The following is a 19,571-nucleotide window of genomic DNA, read 5'->3' as shown; positions in this document are numbered from 1 at the left end:
AATTTAAACGCCATCTGAGAAATCCTCTGTGGAACATTGGACATTAATGTCGTCCTATCTGCTGTAACGCATTTTTTCCTCACATAGTTTCATCGGAGTAAACGCGCTCGGAGAGAAAAATTGAACGCCCGGACGAGAGAGCAAGAATCGTAAAGCGTACGTCATAGTGATACTCATTCCCATGGAGCAAATTCTTGTTAGGAGTTGTAAACAGAACGAGGAAGGAGAGTAACTCAATTATTCGAACTAGTTTCAGTCTAGCAATGCTTTGGTCAACTCAGAGTTACCAAGAGAAAATCATTTGGTTATGATGGGAGAGGATTAATAGTTAGTCGCAGTTTGCACAGATTACGATCTATGCAGTTTGCGATTAATCGTAAATCTCATCATGCTCCCTTGATTTCCATCCTTGATCAGAAGACTCAACTGCAAATTAAAAAAAAAAGATTTCAGTTAAATCCGGAATCACTGTTCATTTTGTAGCAGTGGTCGTAGTAGGCATACCTGAATCAGGATTTCCAAACAATTCGACAGCAAATTGTTTAGAAAACCTGTATCTTTCGACGATAAAAATTTCAAGTTGGTCCGTTTTGTTTAAAAAAAGTTGTGCAGGATGGAAGCCGAGCAAAGAAATTTGATTTTGGACACATTTAAAATCCGGCGTGGTCTGGCATTAAAATCGAGAAGTCGCTGAAAGTGGCTAAATCGACCATGTATGATGTGCTGTAAAGTTTCCGTGAACGTACAACGGCGAACGGCGAAATATCCATTTTTTTCATTTTTCTAAAATCCGCGGACACGCCCGCTTCCACAAACGGTCAAAACAAAACTACGAGTCCGATTCGGTTGAAATTTTGACAGTAGCCGTTTACGAGAATGTACTACACGATAAGTAATCTCTCGCGATACTGACACCATCGGGTGATGAGGCTAAGTACTTATCGGACCGCCCTCGTATTTGCAATGCCGATATCTCCAGGCTTTTCAGTTTTGATATCTGTGTTGGGGACGTAGTCCTACGTCAAAAGGAGAAGGAAACGTGTGCTCGTTGAGGGATCACCTCTCGGACCCGCGAGCAGATCCATTTCTATTTTTGTACGAAGCAACTGCAAACAGAAACGGGCGGTGCGAAACAGTGTGAAGAAAATGATCGTTTGGGTACACTTTCCATAAAGTAATATTAACCAAAATCTAATCGATTACTAACCAAATATTAAATTTTCATCTGCCGTTGCACTTTATAGTGGAAAACGTCGTAAAACTCGAGCTAGTGCTCTGAAAGTTAACTTTTCAATTTTCCGCAATGGTTTGGTTTGTACTGGTGAAAACATCGTTACTTTTTCGACACTTATACCAGACAACATCATCGAAACAGCTATAAAAACCATTCAATAAAATGTTATTCCTGAGTCATAGCGTTTCATGTCATGGAAATTAACAAAATGAAATTTTGTTGATATCAATACAATTATTATTTTTACGTTTTTGGGTTTATAATGTAAGTTTTAGCAACTTTAACATTGGTTAGGTAAGGAATTACCAACATCGAGCTACTGTGCGGGAAAACTTGTTAATACCAAAAGAGCCCCAATTCGCATGTGTTATAAATTTGCTCATGTTACGCTCGCGTATGATCAGAATTTTACTTCATATGCACAATGCACCTTCATATGTACAATGCACCTTCTGTATATATTTATATTTGTAATTGTTCATCGGAACATATCGTTCATACATTTTACTTTAATATTTAATTGTTATTTTTTTCAAATATATTCTAAGACTCGTGTCAGTGAAGCGCCACACAGTCTGATAAGTGAATTGATCTATTTACGTGTGCTTTGCTCTTCTCTCACACACACTAGTATCCCATTTTTATACGTGGGTTTACCTATACTACTACAATGGCTAGCTTCCACCTTCACCTTAATTGCGATGCAGCACGGCAACTGCTGTGACAATAGACGCCCTAAACAAAATGCGATGTTGCGATCATTGCAGAGCCATATAAAGTTCTTCCAAATAATGCTAATGCAACGCAGGACAGAAGCAGGCTAAGCTGCCATGATAAAAACCGTTCAAACTGGCACTGGACAAAAAGGTTAAAATTGGTGTCATATGAAACCTATGTTATAAATGGAGACCAAACAAGCATTATCAATAAGAGACGAATGAACTCTCAGAGTTTAAAGTCTCTCTAATTCATTACCATTATCAATCATTTAAAACTTTTCAAACTAAAGTTTTTAAGCGCCCACCGAAAAGTAGATCAAACATGCGTTCGGGAAGAAAAAAAAGCGATTTCTGCTTCCCTTTTAGATATTTTCATTTTAATCTACCCATTTCTATACGCTTTCAATTTGCCTGGTACAACATGTAGAGTTTCATTTTCCGTCCACAGACTGACAGCCAGACGAACAAACTGTGGGAGAGTGGTGTCACAAAATTCGATTATTACCATCACCGCGCACAAAAACAAAAGATGGACCACAAATCGGGCGAAAACTGTTTGATGTGCGCGAGAAAGCCGCTCAATTTTTACCGTCTTCTAGACGAGAACAACGATACAGAAATAAGCAGCCACATTATTAGCGGTGTACTTTGCCAGCATTTCTGGTTTCGGGTGAGTGTGAGTAAATTATTCTCGAATTCGTTTCTAGTAAATTATTTTATTTCAGGATGATGACTTACGGGATTATGTCATCTGCAAGATTTGCTGGGAGAAGGTTAGTGAGTTTCACGAGTTCTACTTGGATGTGGAGAAATTGCACCAGCGGAGGGAACCCATACCGTTGCCAGTGATCGTCAAGGAGGAAGAGGAAGAGTTTATTTTAGACATTGTCACGACTAAAAGTTCTACGGAGCTAAAGCAAGAATTGAGCCCGGAGGAACAGACGGTAGCTTCTGCCGATCAGCAAGATTCCGAGCAAGAAGAGGGAACCCATTCGGAATACGAACCCGAAGTTGTCGCACAGAAGCCTCGTGTGAAGCGAAAGTACACCAGAAGGGCGGAAACTAGACAGCAGAAGGAGGGCAAGAAAGACAAAGCCGCTTATCTGTATCCACCGAAGACGCCACAAGAACGCGAAGCAGAAGACATATTCATCAAACAGCACACGCGATATGTTTGCGAGGACTGCAACGTTGAGTTTGAACAGTTTCACGTGTTTCAGCGGCATTGCTCACAGATACATAAGAAGGAGGGTTTCATAACGTGTTGCGGTATTCGACACCGCAAGCGGTCCGTGCTTTACCAACATGTTCAGTTTGTCATGAATCCGGATGCGTTCAAATGTGAGATTTGTGGAAAATCTTATAAGAATCGTTTCGGCTACAACCGCCACAAGAAAGAGAGCCATGCTACAGAAGTGGAACGTGCCTTTAAGTGCCACCGTTGTCCCAAGTCATTCGTCAGGGAAAGTGCTCTGAAAAAACATCTATCCGATCACGAAACGTTAGATAACGGGACGGCAAAGTGTGAAACGTGTGGGAAGTGTTTCAGTAACATCAATATCCTGAAGAATCATATCAAGTATCGTCACGTCAAGCAGATGCAATACATTTGTGATGTATGTTCGAAGGGATTCTTCATGCGATCAACTTTTCTGACCCATCGCAAGACGCACGAAGTGCCCGCGGAAGAGCTCCGCAAGCAGTGTCCGGTTTGTTCGAAGTGGTGCAAAAATCATGACTACTGGCGTGTACACGTGCGTCGCCACAAGAACGAAGGGGAACTAAGCTGCGACGTTTGCGGTCACATCTCTCCCAATCTAATGGCTTTGAAGGGTCACAAGGCACGGATGCACTCGGGACCACGCGTTTTCCCCTGTACACTCTGTGGGAAGGAGTACGCGCGAGCAATCACCCTCAAAGAACATGTCGCGGCGGCCCACACCGGAGACGTACTGTATAACTGTCCGCACTGCGAGAAGACGTTCAACTCGAGTGCTAATATGCACTCCCACCGGAAGAAGATGCACCCAAAGGAGTGGCTCGAGCAGCGGTTGGCCAAATACGGCAACAAGGATGCTGTGCCGGGTACTATTAGAGATTTCTAAATTTTTCATTTATTTGATTATCGATTATTCGTTGGGACATTTTACAACAATGTTTTTTAATTTATTTCTAAAAAATATTCACGCCGGGACATACAAACTTTTTCGAAAAGCCACGGAATGCATAAACTGAAAAAACTACTGACTAGAATCGAACTATGGTTCGCAGTGCCAATAGCTGAGGTTCACTACGATTCAAATACACTTTAAGAGTGGACACGACACCACTAAAAGCATTATGATTAAAGTATGTATAACGTATCACGTTGTCATTGTGGTCGCATGTTCTATCGGGTTGTCTATGTTGGATAAAAAATTGCACTTAACTCTTAACCTAAATTGCATTAACCTTGAAAATGGCTCCTTCTTTTATTAATCGCGATTACTATGACAATCAGTGCTCCTGTGGCCGAGTGGTTAGCGCCCACACTATCATGCCGGGGGTTCGGGTTCGATTCCCGTTCTGGCCGGGGAATTTTTCGTGAAAGAAAATTCTTCCGACTTACACTGTGGTCACGCGTATTCCAGAGCTTTTCACTCCAGAGTACATTCAAGGCGTGTTATTCGGCATAGAAATCTCAACCAAATACTACTAATAAAAATGACGCAAGTAATGCTACGTTGAGAAGGCAAAAGTTCCAGTGGAACGTTAGTGCCATCCAAGAAGAAAAAGATGACAATCATTTTTTTTATCCCATTTATTTATCAGGCTCATTAGCATTTTATCTGTAACAGAGTCGGGTTTTTATCGTGTACATGTACATATGTTTATGTTTCTATAAATTGTAAATTACACAGTAGAAGTAGTAGCCATTTAGGCGTTAGGTTTTCTGTTCCATTACATTATGGTAAATTACACTGTAGTAGCCATTTAGGCGTAAGGGTATTGTTCTTCCATTATTCAGCAGACCGGACAGCGGAGACAGTTGATATTGATCATTGTTGGGTTATTTATAGAACAGCAGCACGATGTTTCTTGCAGAGCAGAGCAGTTGTATGGATGAATCGATCTTTGTTCCACCGTGGATCGATCTCCATAGCTGATGATGGTTGCGTGGACGTAGTTATTCTATAACAACACAAAGATGGTCAATTGGGGGTCCTGAGTTTGAACTCACGATCGATCGCTTAGTAAGCGAACGCGTAACCAAGTGGCTACGAAGACCCATACGATGACAATCATTCGATGTATTCATATTTTGATTTTGTATTTGAGTATTCGATACAAAATTATTCGATTTTAATTTCATACATTCGATTATTTGAACTAATCGAAAGATTAACCGACATCTCTAGGTACTATAGCCCAGTCGCAGAATAGGGCGATGGTTGCGGAAAAAGTGGACTGTGTGGACTTAGAAATAATGAAGTTTATTAGAAAGACGGATTTGGGGTTTTCCTAGTGAGTATCACCTGAGACCGGTGTGGTTGCCAAGCAGGGATGACAGGCATTTTTTTCAAATGTCTTCACATTGTACGTAAAAATGTCTTCACATGGTACGAAGAAATGTCTTCAAAAGTCTTCACAGTCATATCGAAAAAAACTAAAATTCATAGCTTACATCTGGACCAAGTTTGATGGCTTATTCAATTGTATATTAATTGGCATTGTTATATAGCACATTTCACTAAACTTGCCTTGAGGTTTTGTAGTTTATTTCAATAAATGTGAACAAAGAATATATTTCACAACTACGAACTAAATTTCATGAGTTTAGAAATGACAACTAGTCTGATATACGGTTGATTGAGTGAACATCGCCCCAGTTTTTCAACAAAAACGGAACTGTGATAACTTAATTTACTTCAGCTTTGAAGTTTTGGTTGTAGCTCAAACCATATCCATAAAACTGATTATTGAAACGGTGTGTAACCGGAATACCTTCGTTTTGTGAAGTGGTCGTTTGAAGGATCTAGATTAATCTATTGTAAAATAAAGGTCCAAATTAATAAAAATACAATGTCATAATCATTCAAATTTTCTAGTGCAAATGAATTAATGTCTACTAGAGACATTAGAGGTCCCTCGTTGTTGATTTCATTCTATTTTTTTTTTCCAACATATATATTTCATTAAGGCACATATGGCGTTAGCCTGAGGGGGCCGGGAGTTCAATATTTTGACAATTTTTGTCTTACGACTATGTTAGTAATATGTAACCGATTACTCGCGGTTGGCTCGAGGTTAGTATTACAAAGATTCTCATAATTGGGATGTTGCAGTCTCCAGTACTATGTCTGTGTGGCCGACATGGGATACTTCCTATTGGGGTGCAACTGATCATTAATCAGCGACGCCCCCCTAGTCTGTACTCGAGAAATCCAGGGTAGAATAGTCACTGGGCGGTACAATCTTCAGCTCGTGTAGAGTTGTCATGAGCGGTACAACCTTTGGCTCTTGTTGAATGTTCAGTGGCCTGCACAACCTTCGACATGTGTATCTGTAAAGAGTATGTGTATGTATTGCCGCGACTAAGTAAAAGTTTATCGATCGGATAGGAGGGATATGATACAGGGATACAACGGAGGAAACATCATTAAACGTTGACATCGGCGTTTCTGAGGAACAGGTATAGATGAAGCAGAAGATCAGGATCGCGGCTACCTAAGATATCCCGGACGGGGATAACCGATTGTCTGCCTAGTGCCCTCAATGCTCTGGTGAGCTGAGAGCGGGCAGCATGGAACCGGATACACGACCAGACAACATGCTCGATGTCGTGGTAGCCATCGCCACAATCACAAAGATTGTCTGCTGCGAGCCCAATGCGATAAAGATGCGCGTTTAGGTTGTAGTGATTGGACATAAGCCGAGATATCACGCGAATGAAATCACGACCTACATTCAATCCCTTGAACCATGTACTCGTCGTGACCTTAGGGATAATCGTGTGTTCATAATTCATTCTATATACTTGTGGATTTTCTGAATGTCGGACGACATCCCAGTGAAAATGGTCCTCGACAACGATCCGATAAGAACGAGAAGAAGAGGTGCGCAGCGGGCAAGATGGTACGACCAAGTGGAAGCCGACTTGCGGATCCTACGCAGACTACATGGCTGGTGACAAACAGCTATGGACCGAGGTGAATGAAGACGACTTCCGTGTACAGCACAGGCCACTGGGGCCTTTTGCTGATTAAGTAAGTAAGCTAGGTAACAAAATCTAAATAAACAAAGCCCGAGGCTTGAAATCGTTTGCACCTTTTATAAAAGAAACGTTTGACAGCATGGGGAAATTAATAATAAAAATAAATTTATCATTTATTAATCAGGATATTTTTTCAAGCAAAATGCACTTGAGAAATAGATTCGATTGAGTCGAACTGTTTATTGTCGATTGTCGACACTGTATATTTTTCATCGCGAATACAATAACGAATTCGTTTTTGTCCAGTTTCAACTCCAGTGTCAAACTAACTGCTATCAAAACTTTTTTTATTCACTCAGTTTCAACCTAGTTTCGCATTAGGTTCAACCCGGAAGCTGTTAGTTTCACACTGAGATGTTTCACGGGTTTGCACTCGGATTCACCAATACAACGGAACTGTCAAGTTCCGAGTACTGTTTAGGAAAATCTAAAAATAAAGACTATGGAAATCTAAAACCTGCTGCTTTTGCTTTTGTATAATTGGAATCGGAATCCATTTCGGATTCTGATTTTGAAGAGTTATTCGCGTAGGCGGCATTAAGCTTCGTGTGCTTTCATTGGGAGGCGAAAATAATGATGGATATTCAGGCGGAATAAACATGCTTTCAAAATCAAAATTATGAATGAAAATTTTCTTTAACGAATCGAATATTTATTTTATATGACGAAATAAGAGGTTTTTTATCGATATCGTAGAAACATATTGAACGAAAATCAGGGCCCGAAATCTTCGACGGTAAAAAATGAAGACCTACTCTACTCCCAGTAGTTCCGCTTCGACTAGAGCTGCTTCGGCAGTCACCGCCAACAAAAAATGACTTGACTAGAAAATGAATTGACTAGCGTTGACTAGCGAGGATGACTGTTGAACTAGTCCAGTCAGTGGTTATTTTCACTGACTCGACTAATGAATACAAATCTGCCTCTTCATTCAACTGACTTCAATCCACATTTCCATTTCCCCCTGACACTAATTTTGTACCCCCGTATGCAATCTTATTGTACGTCCATATGAAGAGGAACGAAAACATGACTCCTGATGCAAAAAAGTAGTTACCCCATCAATGGACGGTTTATTTTCTACCCATCGTGAACTCATACCAACGAACCTAGACATTTATCATATATAGGTCCTCGCGTTAGTATTAGTTAGTATTAGGCATGCAAAATAGCTCTCACACACTGCACGCTATTTTATACGTGTGAGTAATTTTCGTGTACGATACAAAAAAATCTAGCTCACCTGTAGCGTTTGTCAAACCACGGTGAACTCAAACATCGATGCATGCATAAAGATACATGGGAAAGAGAGAGAGGAACGAATTCGTTTTGGGGGAAGTCACTTCAAAATGCAATGAGGACAATTTGACTGGGAAGAATGAAATGATATAGTCGAGTCGGTAGAGGGAGATAGCGACTAAACGCCCGACTGACTGTTCAGTCGTTTTGGCGGAGAAACCGCATGAAGAAGCCAAAAGCCATTACTAACTGACTACGGATAGTCAGTCGGTTAGTCAGCCGACTATCCTCAGTTGACTATGACTATGCCGTGCCCTGACGAAAACTGTGTCTAATGATGATTTTATATTAAAATAGTAATCATTTGTGGAACAAACAGGAAATGCATCGACAAATGGTTAAGTGAGTGTCAGGACTTCATGTGTTAGGTAATCAAATAATATGAAGTAAAAAATTTCATTCAAACTATTATATTTTTACACTGCACTTGGCCCTTCTGATATGATAGAGAAAAAATTACCTCCCAAGCACTAATATCGCCCCAGACGTCGACACTGTACATTTTCATCGCAAATATGATCCGGGCCCTGGCAACCCTATCCCAACCAATGCAAATTGAGCGTAGGCAACAAAACAGGGCTCGCGCTTAGGAGGCTCGCGTATTGTTTAAAGTTTGGAGTCATGTATGTTAATATTTGATTACGTTGGATAATTTCTTTTGGCAAGCGATGTTTGGATACCCATCTGGAAACTTTCTTGGCGATTTGTAACTAATGGGTCTGATTCAAATACACTTCATGATGAAAACAAAATGAAGTGTATCCGCGATGACAACGACACGGTGTCGACATCTGGATACGAAATTATTTTCCCACTAAAACTTATCAAATTATCTTTATATAAAATTTTGGTATGAGATTATTTTACCACATGAAGAAAACAAAGTTTTCCATTCACATTGGACACTAATTTGAAACGAAGAAGTATATTTTCATTAACAATTTTTGTTTGAAAAGTGCTCATTCTGCATGAAAACCCATCATTATCTCTGACGCTTCACTAATTCGTAAAACGTAGTTCAATGGCGTGCCGTTCATATCGGGCCTGATTTAACACTTCACGGTGGAAACGGAGGACCTGATTCTCGAATATACTTCACGGTATAAATGAATGAAACAGAATGAAACGTATCGTATAACGGTACGGTGTCGACATCTGGATACGAGATTAGTTTCCCACTAAACTTATCATTATAATATCAAATTATCTTCAGATGAAATTTTCGTATGAGATTATTATATCACATGAAGAAAACAAATTAAATTTTGATGTTTTTTTTTTTTATCTTCGCTTATTTTTCGTCGGCCTATTTCCGCCACTTTAGTGCCAATCACCGACATCAGGGAGGCGACTCCACCTGTTCCTACCTATCAGACTCAACAACTCATGAGCCGGGCCAACTTCTTTTACTTCCGCTCCGAAGGAAGACGTAACCAGAGATTTTTCGCCTCAGAAAATCCCAACGACGCCAGCTGGGATTGAACCCAGGCCGATCGGATTGTGAGGCTGTTACGCTAACCATACAACCACTGGCGCCGTCCTTGATATGTTTGTATGAGATTATTATACCACATGAAGAAAACAAAGTTTTCCACTCACATTGAATACCAGTTTGATACGAAGAAGTTTAATTTTCATTAATAATTTTTTATTTGAAAAGTGCTCATTCTGCCTGAAAACTCATTATTATCTTCGAAACTTCACTAACTCATAAAACGTAGTTCAATGGCGTGCCGTTTATTTCGTTTCCACCGTGAAGTGTATTAGAGAATCGGCCCTATATCACTGCTGGAGAATCGCGCGGAGCACTCCATTTTTGATTCTAGGTTATGATTTCTATGCTCATGAGTTTCTATGCTGACTACAAAGAGGGGGCCATATTAGCAATCCCTTGAATATAAGCAAATCAGACTACTCCGCCGCATTCGTGAACCTTTTTTTTTTATCAGACTTATCTCACTTCTTAACTAGGCGAACCTAGCCAGAATTTTCACCTGCCCCCGGGCTTCTGAATGCCAAAGGGAGACTAGGCTCTGCGGAATGCACGTATCTGCATGCTCGTGCTGTTTCAGTCCTGACCGAGAAATTGTCGGACAATCGCGCAGGTGCTAAGGATGACCGACTTTTGGATGCCGGCCAATTCCTTCTCCATATTCAACACCTTTAGCGCTTCCAGAAGTGTCTTCGGGACAATTCCAGTTCCAGAGAGAACGACTGGAACAATTCTTGGGACCTCCCTTAGCCCCCACAGTTCCTTGAGCTCCACGGCCAATGGTCGGTACTTGCAGATTTTGCGACCATGGGTCTCCTCCAGATTTTGGTTCAGTGGAATAGCGACATCGATGATGGTGACTTTGCGGTCGCTCTTGTCGTAAACCATTATATCTGGGCGGTTGTGGTGGATCGAGAGGTCGGTCAGAACAGTGCGATCCCAGTACAGCTTGAAACGGTCATTTTCCAGGACAGGTGCAGGCAGGTACCGGTAGTTTGGTACGTTGTCTTCCAGTAGAGCACATTGGAGCGCCAGTTGTCGATGAACAATACGGGCCACGTTGTTGTGGCGCTCGGTGTAGGCTGCGTTGGCCAAAACGGGACAGCCTCCTATAATGTGCTCTATGTTTTCACCTGGTTGATGGCACATCCGGCAAATGTCATCAACGTCTTGATGCCAGACGTACCGCCTGCAGTTTCTCGTCGACATTATCCTGTCCTGGATGGCTATCATGTCGGCTTCTACTACTGAAGAGAGTTCACCACGCGTTAGCCACAGATTAGATGCGGCCTTGTCGACGTGTGGCCGGTCCAGTTGATGGGGGTGGGCACCATGCACTGCCTTCTGCTTCCAAGCTGCAATCTTCTCCTCCACTGTCTGCAGATTGCAGTTGAGTTGGTACTCCGCTTGCGCCAAGTGCAGAGCGCTGTATCCTCTGTCGGCGGCGCAGACAGCCCGGTATAGCGCGTTTTGGTTGGCGCGTTCTGCGAAGTACTCGCGCAGTTGTCGTACCTGGGCAACACACAGTGCAGATATGTCGACTATTCCAAGTCCCCCTTCTTTGCGTGGCAGTGAAACTCTCTCCAGTGCCGATTGAGGATGGTGCATTCCGGCCTCTTTAAATGCTTTCCTCATCCTCCTCTCAAGGTCCTCTAGGTCAGTTTTGCTCCATTTGACTACACCAAAACTGAAGGTCAGCAGGGGAACCGCGAATGTGTTGATCGCGCGTACCTTGTTCCCCGCGTTGAGGAAAGTCCTCAGGACACAGTTCACTCGACTCAAGAACTTGTCTCGCAGCTCCGTCTTGATGTCGGAGTGGCGAATCCCGGTGAGCTGTCGGAATCCAAGATATTTATAGGATTCGCCACGAACCATGTCTCTTATGAACTCGCCGTCATAGACCTCGTAACCTCCGGATTCGGTAAGCTGCCCTTTCAGCAGTTGGACACAGCGGCACTTGTCGAGGCCGAACTCCATGCAGATGTCCCTGCTTATGTCTTCGACAACCCGGATAGCTACACCTAGACGCTGACGTGAATCAGCGTAGACCTTGAGATCATCCATGTAGAAGGTATGGGTCACTTCTTCGTGGGCGCCGTCGCCATACCTTATTTTATAGCCATGACCGTTTCTATTGAGCGTCCTACTGAGGGGGTTCAGTGCCAGACAAAACCAAAGCGGGCTGAAAGAGTCGCCTTGGAATATCCCCCTCTTTATCTGCAGCGTTCTAGACTGCAACACATTTTCCCCATCACTGAGGTGCAGAGACGTACTCCACTGCCTCATCGCATGCTGCAGGAACCTAACGACGACGGGATCAATTTTGTAGAGCTCCAATACCCGGACGAGAAACGAGTTAGGTATGGAGTCATAAGCCTTCCTGTAATCGATGTAGGCCATACTTAGGTTCCGCTGGTTATATACCGCCTGGCCGACTATGGCTGCGTCGATGATGGCCTGGTCTTTGCAGCCATGCGTATTTTTCCTGCATCCTTTCTGCTCTTCTGCGATGATGTGATGCTGTTCGCAGTGAGCAGAAACTTTGGCGGTAATTATGCTGCTCAGTATTTTGTACAGACTCGATAGGCACGTTATCGGTCTGTACTTTGATGGGTTCAATGTGTTGCTGTCTTTCGGGAGGAGGGTGACGCCACGGGTGGCGAATTCAGGAAGGTTGTGTGGGTCACGTAGCACCTTGTTGAAACACTCAGCTATCTTTGGATGTGCGACGGTCAGCTTCTTGTGCCAAAAGTTCTGAACACCATCGGGGCCCGGTGCTGCCCAGTTCCTCAGGCTTCGCGGACATCGTTCTCTCCGACGATGATAGCTGGCATCTCTCCAATTTCACCACAACACTTCTCCTCCCGTCTTAACCACATTTGCCCGTCGCGATGTTCTACTGGGGTCTCCCAAATACCAGCCCAGAAGTTCGTCACATCGCTAATATCTGGCAAACCTTCGCGGTAGTCGGGCGTCTCGTCGCTAATGTGGTCGTAGAACGCTTTCTCGTTATCTCTGAACATCCGATTTTGTTCCTGGCGCTTTGCAGAGTCAGAGTAACGTTTCAGCCGTTTTGTAAGGACGCTCAATTGCTGTACCAGTGTGTCGAGTTTTTCCGTCAGCTGGTGAGCTCCCAGCTGGCGAAGTTCAGTAGGCCGCACGATCACAGCAACTTGGCGACATAATTTCGCCGATCTGCTGCCTCTTTTGTACGCCATCAGTCTTCCAATTGCGGCGCGCTTGTTTAGGATCCGTTGCTCCAATCTACTTCGCCATGGAGGCTCACGCCTTTCACGGAGATGTTGGAGCAGTCCGCCTCTTGGCCTAATACGGTATCCTAAACTTTTGGCGGTCGCCACAGTAGCGCAGTAAACTTTCAGTTGCAGCTCCTCCATGTTCTCAGCATCAACCAAGTGCAGCGGAAGAACGTGCTCGTTCATGAGCTTTACTGCACTTGTCAGCCTGCGGGAATGCTGCAACTTCGGGATCCTGGGGCGCGACAATGGGTCTGTGTCGCGGAACTGTGAGATCGCCTCGCCGTAGTGGAAGACCAGATCGCGTAGTAGTTGTTGATCTGGCTGTGGGTCTTCCGGCTCAGGGGGTTGTTGTACTGTGGCCTCCACTGGTGCTGATTCGCGTGCCCCACTCGCGAATGAATTGCTCAGCCGTACTGAACTTCGTCTCGACACATCGCTTGCTCTGTTGTTCCTGGAGCTTATTTCTCTCTGCACCTGCTGCTTGATCTCGTCGATTTGCGTTTGGGAGAGCATGTTGTTGCGTACTATCGCTCTACGCCTCGCGTTCATCGCGTTCTGATCAAGCCTCCCAACGAACTCTGGATACGCTTCCTCGAACATTGTTAGTATTCGAGGGCGACCGCTCATGTCCGTCTCCAAAGCAGTGCAGATGTAATAGGCGCGGATCACGAATTCGTTCATTTCGTGTGTCCACATGATCCGGCGCCTAGTGGTACCCACGAGTGTGGAAGACTGCCGTCTGGCAGTCACAACACGCCTCGTAGGCGCAGCGTTTCTTGGGTGATGTCGATGACTGCTGTTTCCGTGTGGCGGTAGCTCTTCGGGTTGAACCCGGCTGGTGGCCCGCTCTTGCGCCTTTTTTTTTATCCCATTTATTTATTTATCAGGCTCATTAGCATTTTATCTGTAACAGAGCCGGGTTTTTATCGTGTACATGTACATATGTTTATGTTTCTATTAATTGTAAATTACACAGTAGAAGTAGTAGCCATTTAGGCGTTAGGTTTTCTGTTCCATTACATTATGGTAAATTACACTCTAGTAGCCATTTCGGCGTCAGGGTATTCTATCTGTTCTTCCATTGTTCAGCAGACCGGACAGCGGAGACAGTTGATATTGATCATTGTTCGGTTATTTATAGAACAGCAGCCCGATGTTTCTTGCAGAGCAGAGCAGTTGTATGGATGAATCGATCTTTGTTCCACCGTGGATCGATCTCCATAGCTGATGATGGCTATGGACGCGGCGTGGACGTAATTATTCTATAACAACACAAAGATGGTCAATTGAGGGCCCTGAGTTTGAACTCACGATCGATCGCTTAGTAAGCGAACGCGTAACCAAGTGGCTACGAAGACCCCCTCATTCGTGAACCTGAAAACGTTTTTTTTATTGCAGAGTCAGTTTGCAACTAACTCAGTTTTAAAAATGAATTTGCTATAAATAACTCAGACTATAGAACACACACCAACAAATCGTATCATTCGTGAATCCGACAAGGTTTGTTTTGACGTAGGACTACGTCTAACCGGAAGATATAGGGGGTGAAATGGAAATCTAGGCACTGAACAAGTAGGAAAAAATGCAAGATTTGGAACGCTTATAACTCGAGCATTTCTCAATAGATCGCAAAGGTTTTTGCATCAATTGATAGGAAATATATCTACGCATCTATCATAACGAATAACATTTCATTTTTCTTGAGATAAATAATTGAATAATTGTCAAATATCAAGCATTGTCAAAATGCACTATGTGCCCATTTTTGATTGGTTCATTTTGTGCTCCTCAAATCGTACCGACCAAAACGGGCAACCAGAGCAGCAGCGAAATAGAATGAAGCACGATTGGAAAGGAAAGGAAAAAATGAACGGAACATTGGTCGCAGTCTCACACATGCGTAATTCTCGAGCCAGCCAGTCAGCTTAAAAATCCCCGCACCGCTGCCGTAACGATCATTCTTTGTGTGGACACCGACTGGACAACATCGTTGCTGGACGAGCTGGACGGCGAGGGATCGAGTGCCTTTCTCAAGGCAAGAGGGCGGAGGTGGTAGCGCTGGAGTAGAGTAGAGTAGAGTTTTCAAAGGGCCTTTCTCAAGGCTAGAGACGAATGAACTGCAAAAATTTAAAGTCTCTATAATACAATACCTTCCTTCCTTCCGTAACGATCATTCTCATTCAAACCGTACACCACATCGGTTCGCATCACAACACATCAACAAACCAACCCAAGCAGCCATGTCTGGACATGGTAAAGGAGGAAAAGTGAAGGGAAAAGCAAAATCCCGCTCGAACCGTGTTGATCTGGAGTTCCCCGCAAGGGTAGCTAGGCCGAGCGCGTTAGTACCAGTGCACCAGTCCACCTAGCCGGCGTTATATAGTTTCGGCCGCCGAAGTGATCGAGTTAGCTGGCAAAGCTGCTCGCGACGATAAGAAAACCCGCATTCGGAACAGAACACATTCGGTTCGGTGGACATCAAGACAACAGGCAGTTGCAGCGAGTGGCGAGTGGCAAACGCAATCGCAAAACGGCATCAGGTAGCAGAAGAAAAAAGTTTGTTCTTTATACAAACTGCTTTGGTGGCAAATCCAGAACAAGGCGGCATCGAGGGCGTTCGAAATGGTTTTTTTTCAAAACCACGAGTACTAAGTTTTCTAAATTGGAACCATTCCATAAAACAAGGCGCTTTTCAGGGCCATTAAACCTCTAAAAAAGAGTTTAGGAAATCCAGTTCAATGCTTTCTGAAACATTATCCAAAATAATAATAAAACACTAATTGATTTTTTCATAATTTGTTTGCCAGGATATGATGAGTATGTGAATTTGGTAGTTGTTCTGAGCTTATTGATTTTCACCAATTCTTAAATTGCGCTAGAGTATAAAACACGCGGACCCCAAAAAAATATCTTATTTTCTTTCAAACCGTAAACCCGTGTGGTTGTACGGCATCGGCATCGTGGACGTAACAAAGGAGGACAAGTTAAGGGAAAGGCAAAGTCTCACTCGAACCGTGCAGGTCTCCAGTTCCCTGTTGGCCGCATTCACTGATTGCTCTGCAAGGGTAACTAGGCCGAACGGATTGGTGCCGGAGCACCAGTATACCTAACAGCGATTATAGAGTTTCGGCCGTCGGAGTGCTCGAGTTGGCTTGCAAAGCTGCTCACGACAATCAGAAAACACGCATCAAGAACAGAGCAGCTTCGGTTCGGCAAGGCAACAATTAGTTTCAGTGAGTGGCAAAGTTGCATTAAATGTAATTTACTGAAGAATATGTCACAAGCTGGATGGGAAGAAATTTTCCAACTGTGAAACCTGTGGCGAGTGGCAAACGCAATAGCTAAACAGGAAGGTTTAACCGAACAAGATGAGAATATCGAGTGATAACAAAAACACAACACCAAAGGTTCTTTTCAGAACCATCAACATATTCATAAAGAGTAAACAGTAAACTAATCCATTTTTCAGGTAGATAGGTTGGTATTCACGTAGGAGAAGAAAATAAAACAATATATTTAAAATATATATTTAACAAAAGATGTCCCCTTTGTATAGTCCTACGTCACTCCGGTTATGTCCCCGACATTACCCACCCGTCTTTTTTATTACACGGTCAGTTTGGAACTAATCCAAGTTCAAAAACGAATTCGTTATTATTTATTTCCATTTTTAATCTACCCATTTACGTATGCTTTCGATTTGTCTGATACAACACGTAGAGCTTCATTTTCCGTCCACAGACCGACAGCCATATGAACGAATTGCGCAAACAAAAACAAAAGATGGACCACAAATCGGGCGAAAACTGTTTAATGTGCGCGAGAAAGTCGCTCAATTTTCACCGTATTCTAGACGAGAACAACGATACAGATAAAAGCAGCCACATTAGCGGTGTACTTTTCCAGCATTTCTGGTTCCGGGTGAGTATAAGTAAATTATTCTCTGAGCTCGTTTTTAGTAAATTATTCTACATCAGGATGATGACCTACGGGATAATGTCATCTGCAAGATTTGTTGGGAGAAGATCAGTGAATTTCACGAGTTCTACCTGGATGTGGAGAAATTGCACCAGCGGAGGGAACCCATACCGGTGCCAGTGATTGTCAAGGAAGAAGAGCAAGAGTTCATTTTAGAATTCGTCAAGACAGAAAGTTTTACAGAGATAAAGCGAGAATCGAGTCCGGAAGAGCAGGTTGTAACTTCCGCCGATCAGCAAGATTCCGAGCAAGAAGAGTTCTCCAACGAGGAGGTAACCCATTCGGAGTACGAACCGAAAGTTGTCGAAGAGAAGCCCCGTGCGACGCGAGAGTATACTAAAAGGACAGTAACTGGGCGGCAGAAAAAAAGCAAGAATGACAAAGCTTCTTATCCATATCCATCAAAAACGCCACAAGAGCGCGAAGCAGAAGATATATTCATCAAACAGCACACGCGATATGTTTGCGAGAACTGCAATGTTGAGTTTGAACATTTTCACGTATTTCAGAGGCACTGCTCACAGATACACAAAAAGGAGGGTTTCATAACGTGTTGCGGTGTTCGATACCGGATGCGGTCCATGCTTTATCAACATGTTCAGTTTGTCATGAATCCGGATGCGTTCAAGTGTGAGATTTGTGAAAAAACTTATAAGAATCGGTTCGGCTACAACCGCCATAAAAAAGAGAGTCATGCTACAGAGTTGGAACGTGCCTTTCAATGCCACCGCTGTCCCAAGTCCTTCGTCAGGGAACGTGCCTTGGAGAAACACCTCTCCGATCACGAAACGTTAGATAACGGGACGGCAAAGTGTGAAACGTGCGGCAAATGTTTTAGCAACATTAACGTCCTGAAGAATCATATCAAGTATCGTCACATCAAACAGATGCAATACATTTGCGATGTATGTTCGAAGCAATTCTATATGCGATCAATGTTTATGACTCATCGCAAGACGCACGAAGTGCCCGCGGAAGAGCTGCGCAAGCAATGTCCGGTTTGTTCAAAATGGTGCAAAAATCATGACTACTGGCGCATCCACGTGCGTCAACACAAGAACGAAGGGGAGCTAAGCTGCGAGGCGTGCGGTCACATCTCTCCCAATCTAGTGGCTTTGAGGCGTCACAAGGCACGGATGCACTTGGGACCACGTGTTTTTCCCTGTACGCTCTGTGGGAAGGAATATTCGCGTGCAAGCACCCTCAAGGAACATGTCGCTGCGGTCCACACGAGAGACGGACTCTGTTACTGTCCACACTGTGAGAAACCGTTCAGCTCGAGTGCAAATATGCACACCCACCGGAAAAAGATACACCCGAAGGAATGGCTCGAGCAGCGGTTGGCCAGATACGCCAACAAGGACGCTGTGCCGGATACTACAGCTCGGTCGCAGAATGAGGCGATGTTTGCGGAATAAAGTGGTAATAAATGTGTGAGCTGAGACATAATGAAGTTTATTAGGATAACGGACTTCAAATTTCCAAAGTGAGTATCACATGCCTTTTTCACGATTTCGTTTTTTCTATGTTTCTATCTTTGCAATATTTCTCAACAGTCTAAGTTGCCAAGTTAAGCTTGGTCTCTAAAATCTACAGAAGAAAGAACTAGAAAAACTGTCTCTATCATTCACGTAAAAACGTATAGGGTAAATGATTCTGGTTTGTCCAATTTAGGGTGTTTTCACGCAACTAGTAAATGCAAATCGATTTTTCTTCATGAAAATCACATATAATCAAGATGAGTTTGCGGTTGTTGGAAAGCCCTGAGTCTCTAGTTTCTAGTTCTACCATAAGAATTTATTCAAATACTTATGTTTTTTAAATATTTTCCTCGAAGAGGTTTGTTCACCTCTGATCATGGTTTGTCCAAAAAATTATCATGGTTTGTCCAGTTTTAGGAATCACTATTTTTGAATGGAAAAAAAACCCATTTAAAAGTAGATGTTGCATTTCTCATTGCTTGAATGTACTGTCATCATATTGATCCATCCATAATTTAGGCTTTCTTCAGAATATTGCCTTTTCTTGGGCATTTTAAAAGTATTCACTTCAACACACTCAACACAGAGAAATTTATTCCTGCTATGCGCAAAGGACACCATAAACAAACTGCAGCGCGCCAAGCGGTTTCCATAGAAATCAGGTGGACAAAACAACATTAGTGAATCGAACAACTCATGGTCAGAATTGAGATCATCTAAATTCGTTAATTACATGGTTTAGCTATGTAAATCTGATACAAATGGTGTGCAAGCATGATGTTTACAACATTTTTAAGTGTTATAATCCAGAAAAGGTCTGAATACGTGCCAAATAATCATCTGGTGATTGATTGAAA

The 19,571-nt window shown here is 43.1% G+C and overlaps 2 protein-coding genes across 2 annotated transcripts; both read left to right on the top strand.

Moving 5' to 3' along the window:
- The first annotated feature begins 2,404 nt into the window (after window positions 1–2,404).
- On the top strand, window positions 2,405–17,172 carry LOC129769446 (transcription factor grauzone-like). Its single transcript, XM_055771729.1, has 3 exons — window positions 2,405–2,623; window positions 2,679–7,199; window positions 16,997–17,172. The coding sequence occupies exons 1-2, from the start codon at window positions 2,483–2,485 to the stop codon at window positions 4,056–4,058; spliced, it is 1,521 nt and encodes a 506-aa protein (XP_055627704.1). The 5' UTR covers window positions 2,405–2,482; the 3' UTR covers window positions 4,059–7,199; window positions 16,997–17,172.
- Window positions 17,039–18,651, top strand: LOC129761538 (transcription factor grauzone-like). Its single transcript, XM_055759263.1, has 2 exons — window positions 17,039–17,176; window positions 17,233–18,651. Exons 1-2 carry the CDS (start codon window positions 17,039–17,041, stop codon window positions 18,649–18,651), a joined length of 1,557 nt encoding a protein of 518 aa, XP_055615238.1.
- Window positions 18,652–19,571: the final 920 nt, after the last annotated feature.

This window comes from Toxorhynchites rutilus, chromosome 1 (assembly GCF_029784135.1).
Source record: "Toxorhynchites rutilus septentrionalis strain SRP chromosome 1, ASM2978413v1, whole genome shotgun sequence".
NCBI classification, from domain to species: Eukaryota; Metazoa; Arthropoda; class Insecta; order Diptera; family Culicidae; genus Toxorhynchites; species Toxorhynchites rutilus.
Note: the sequence above shows the minus strand (reverse complement) of the source record. Positions and strands in the feature narration are given on the sequence as shown.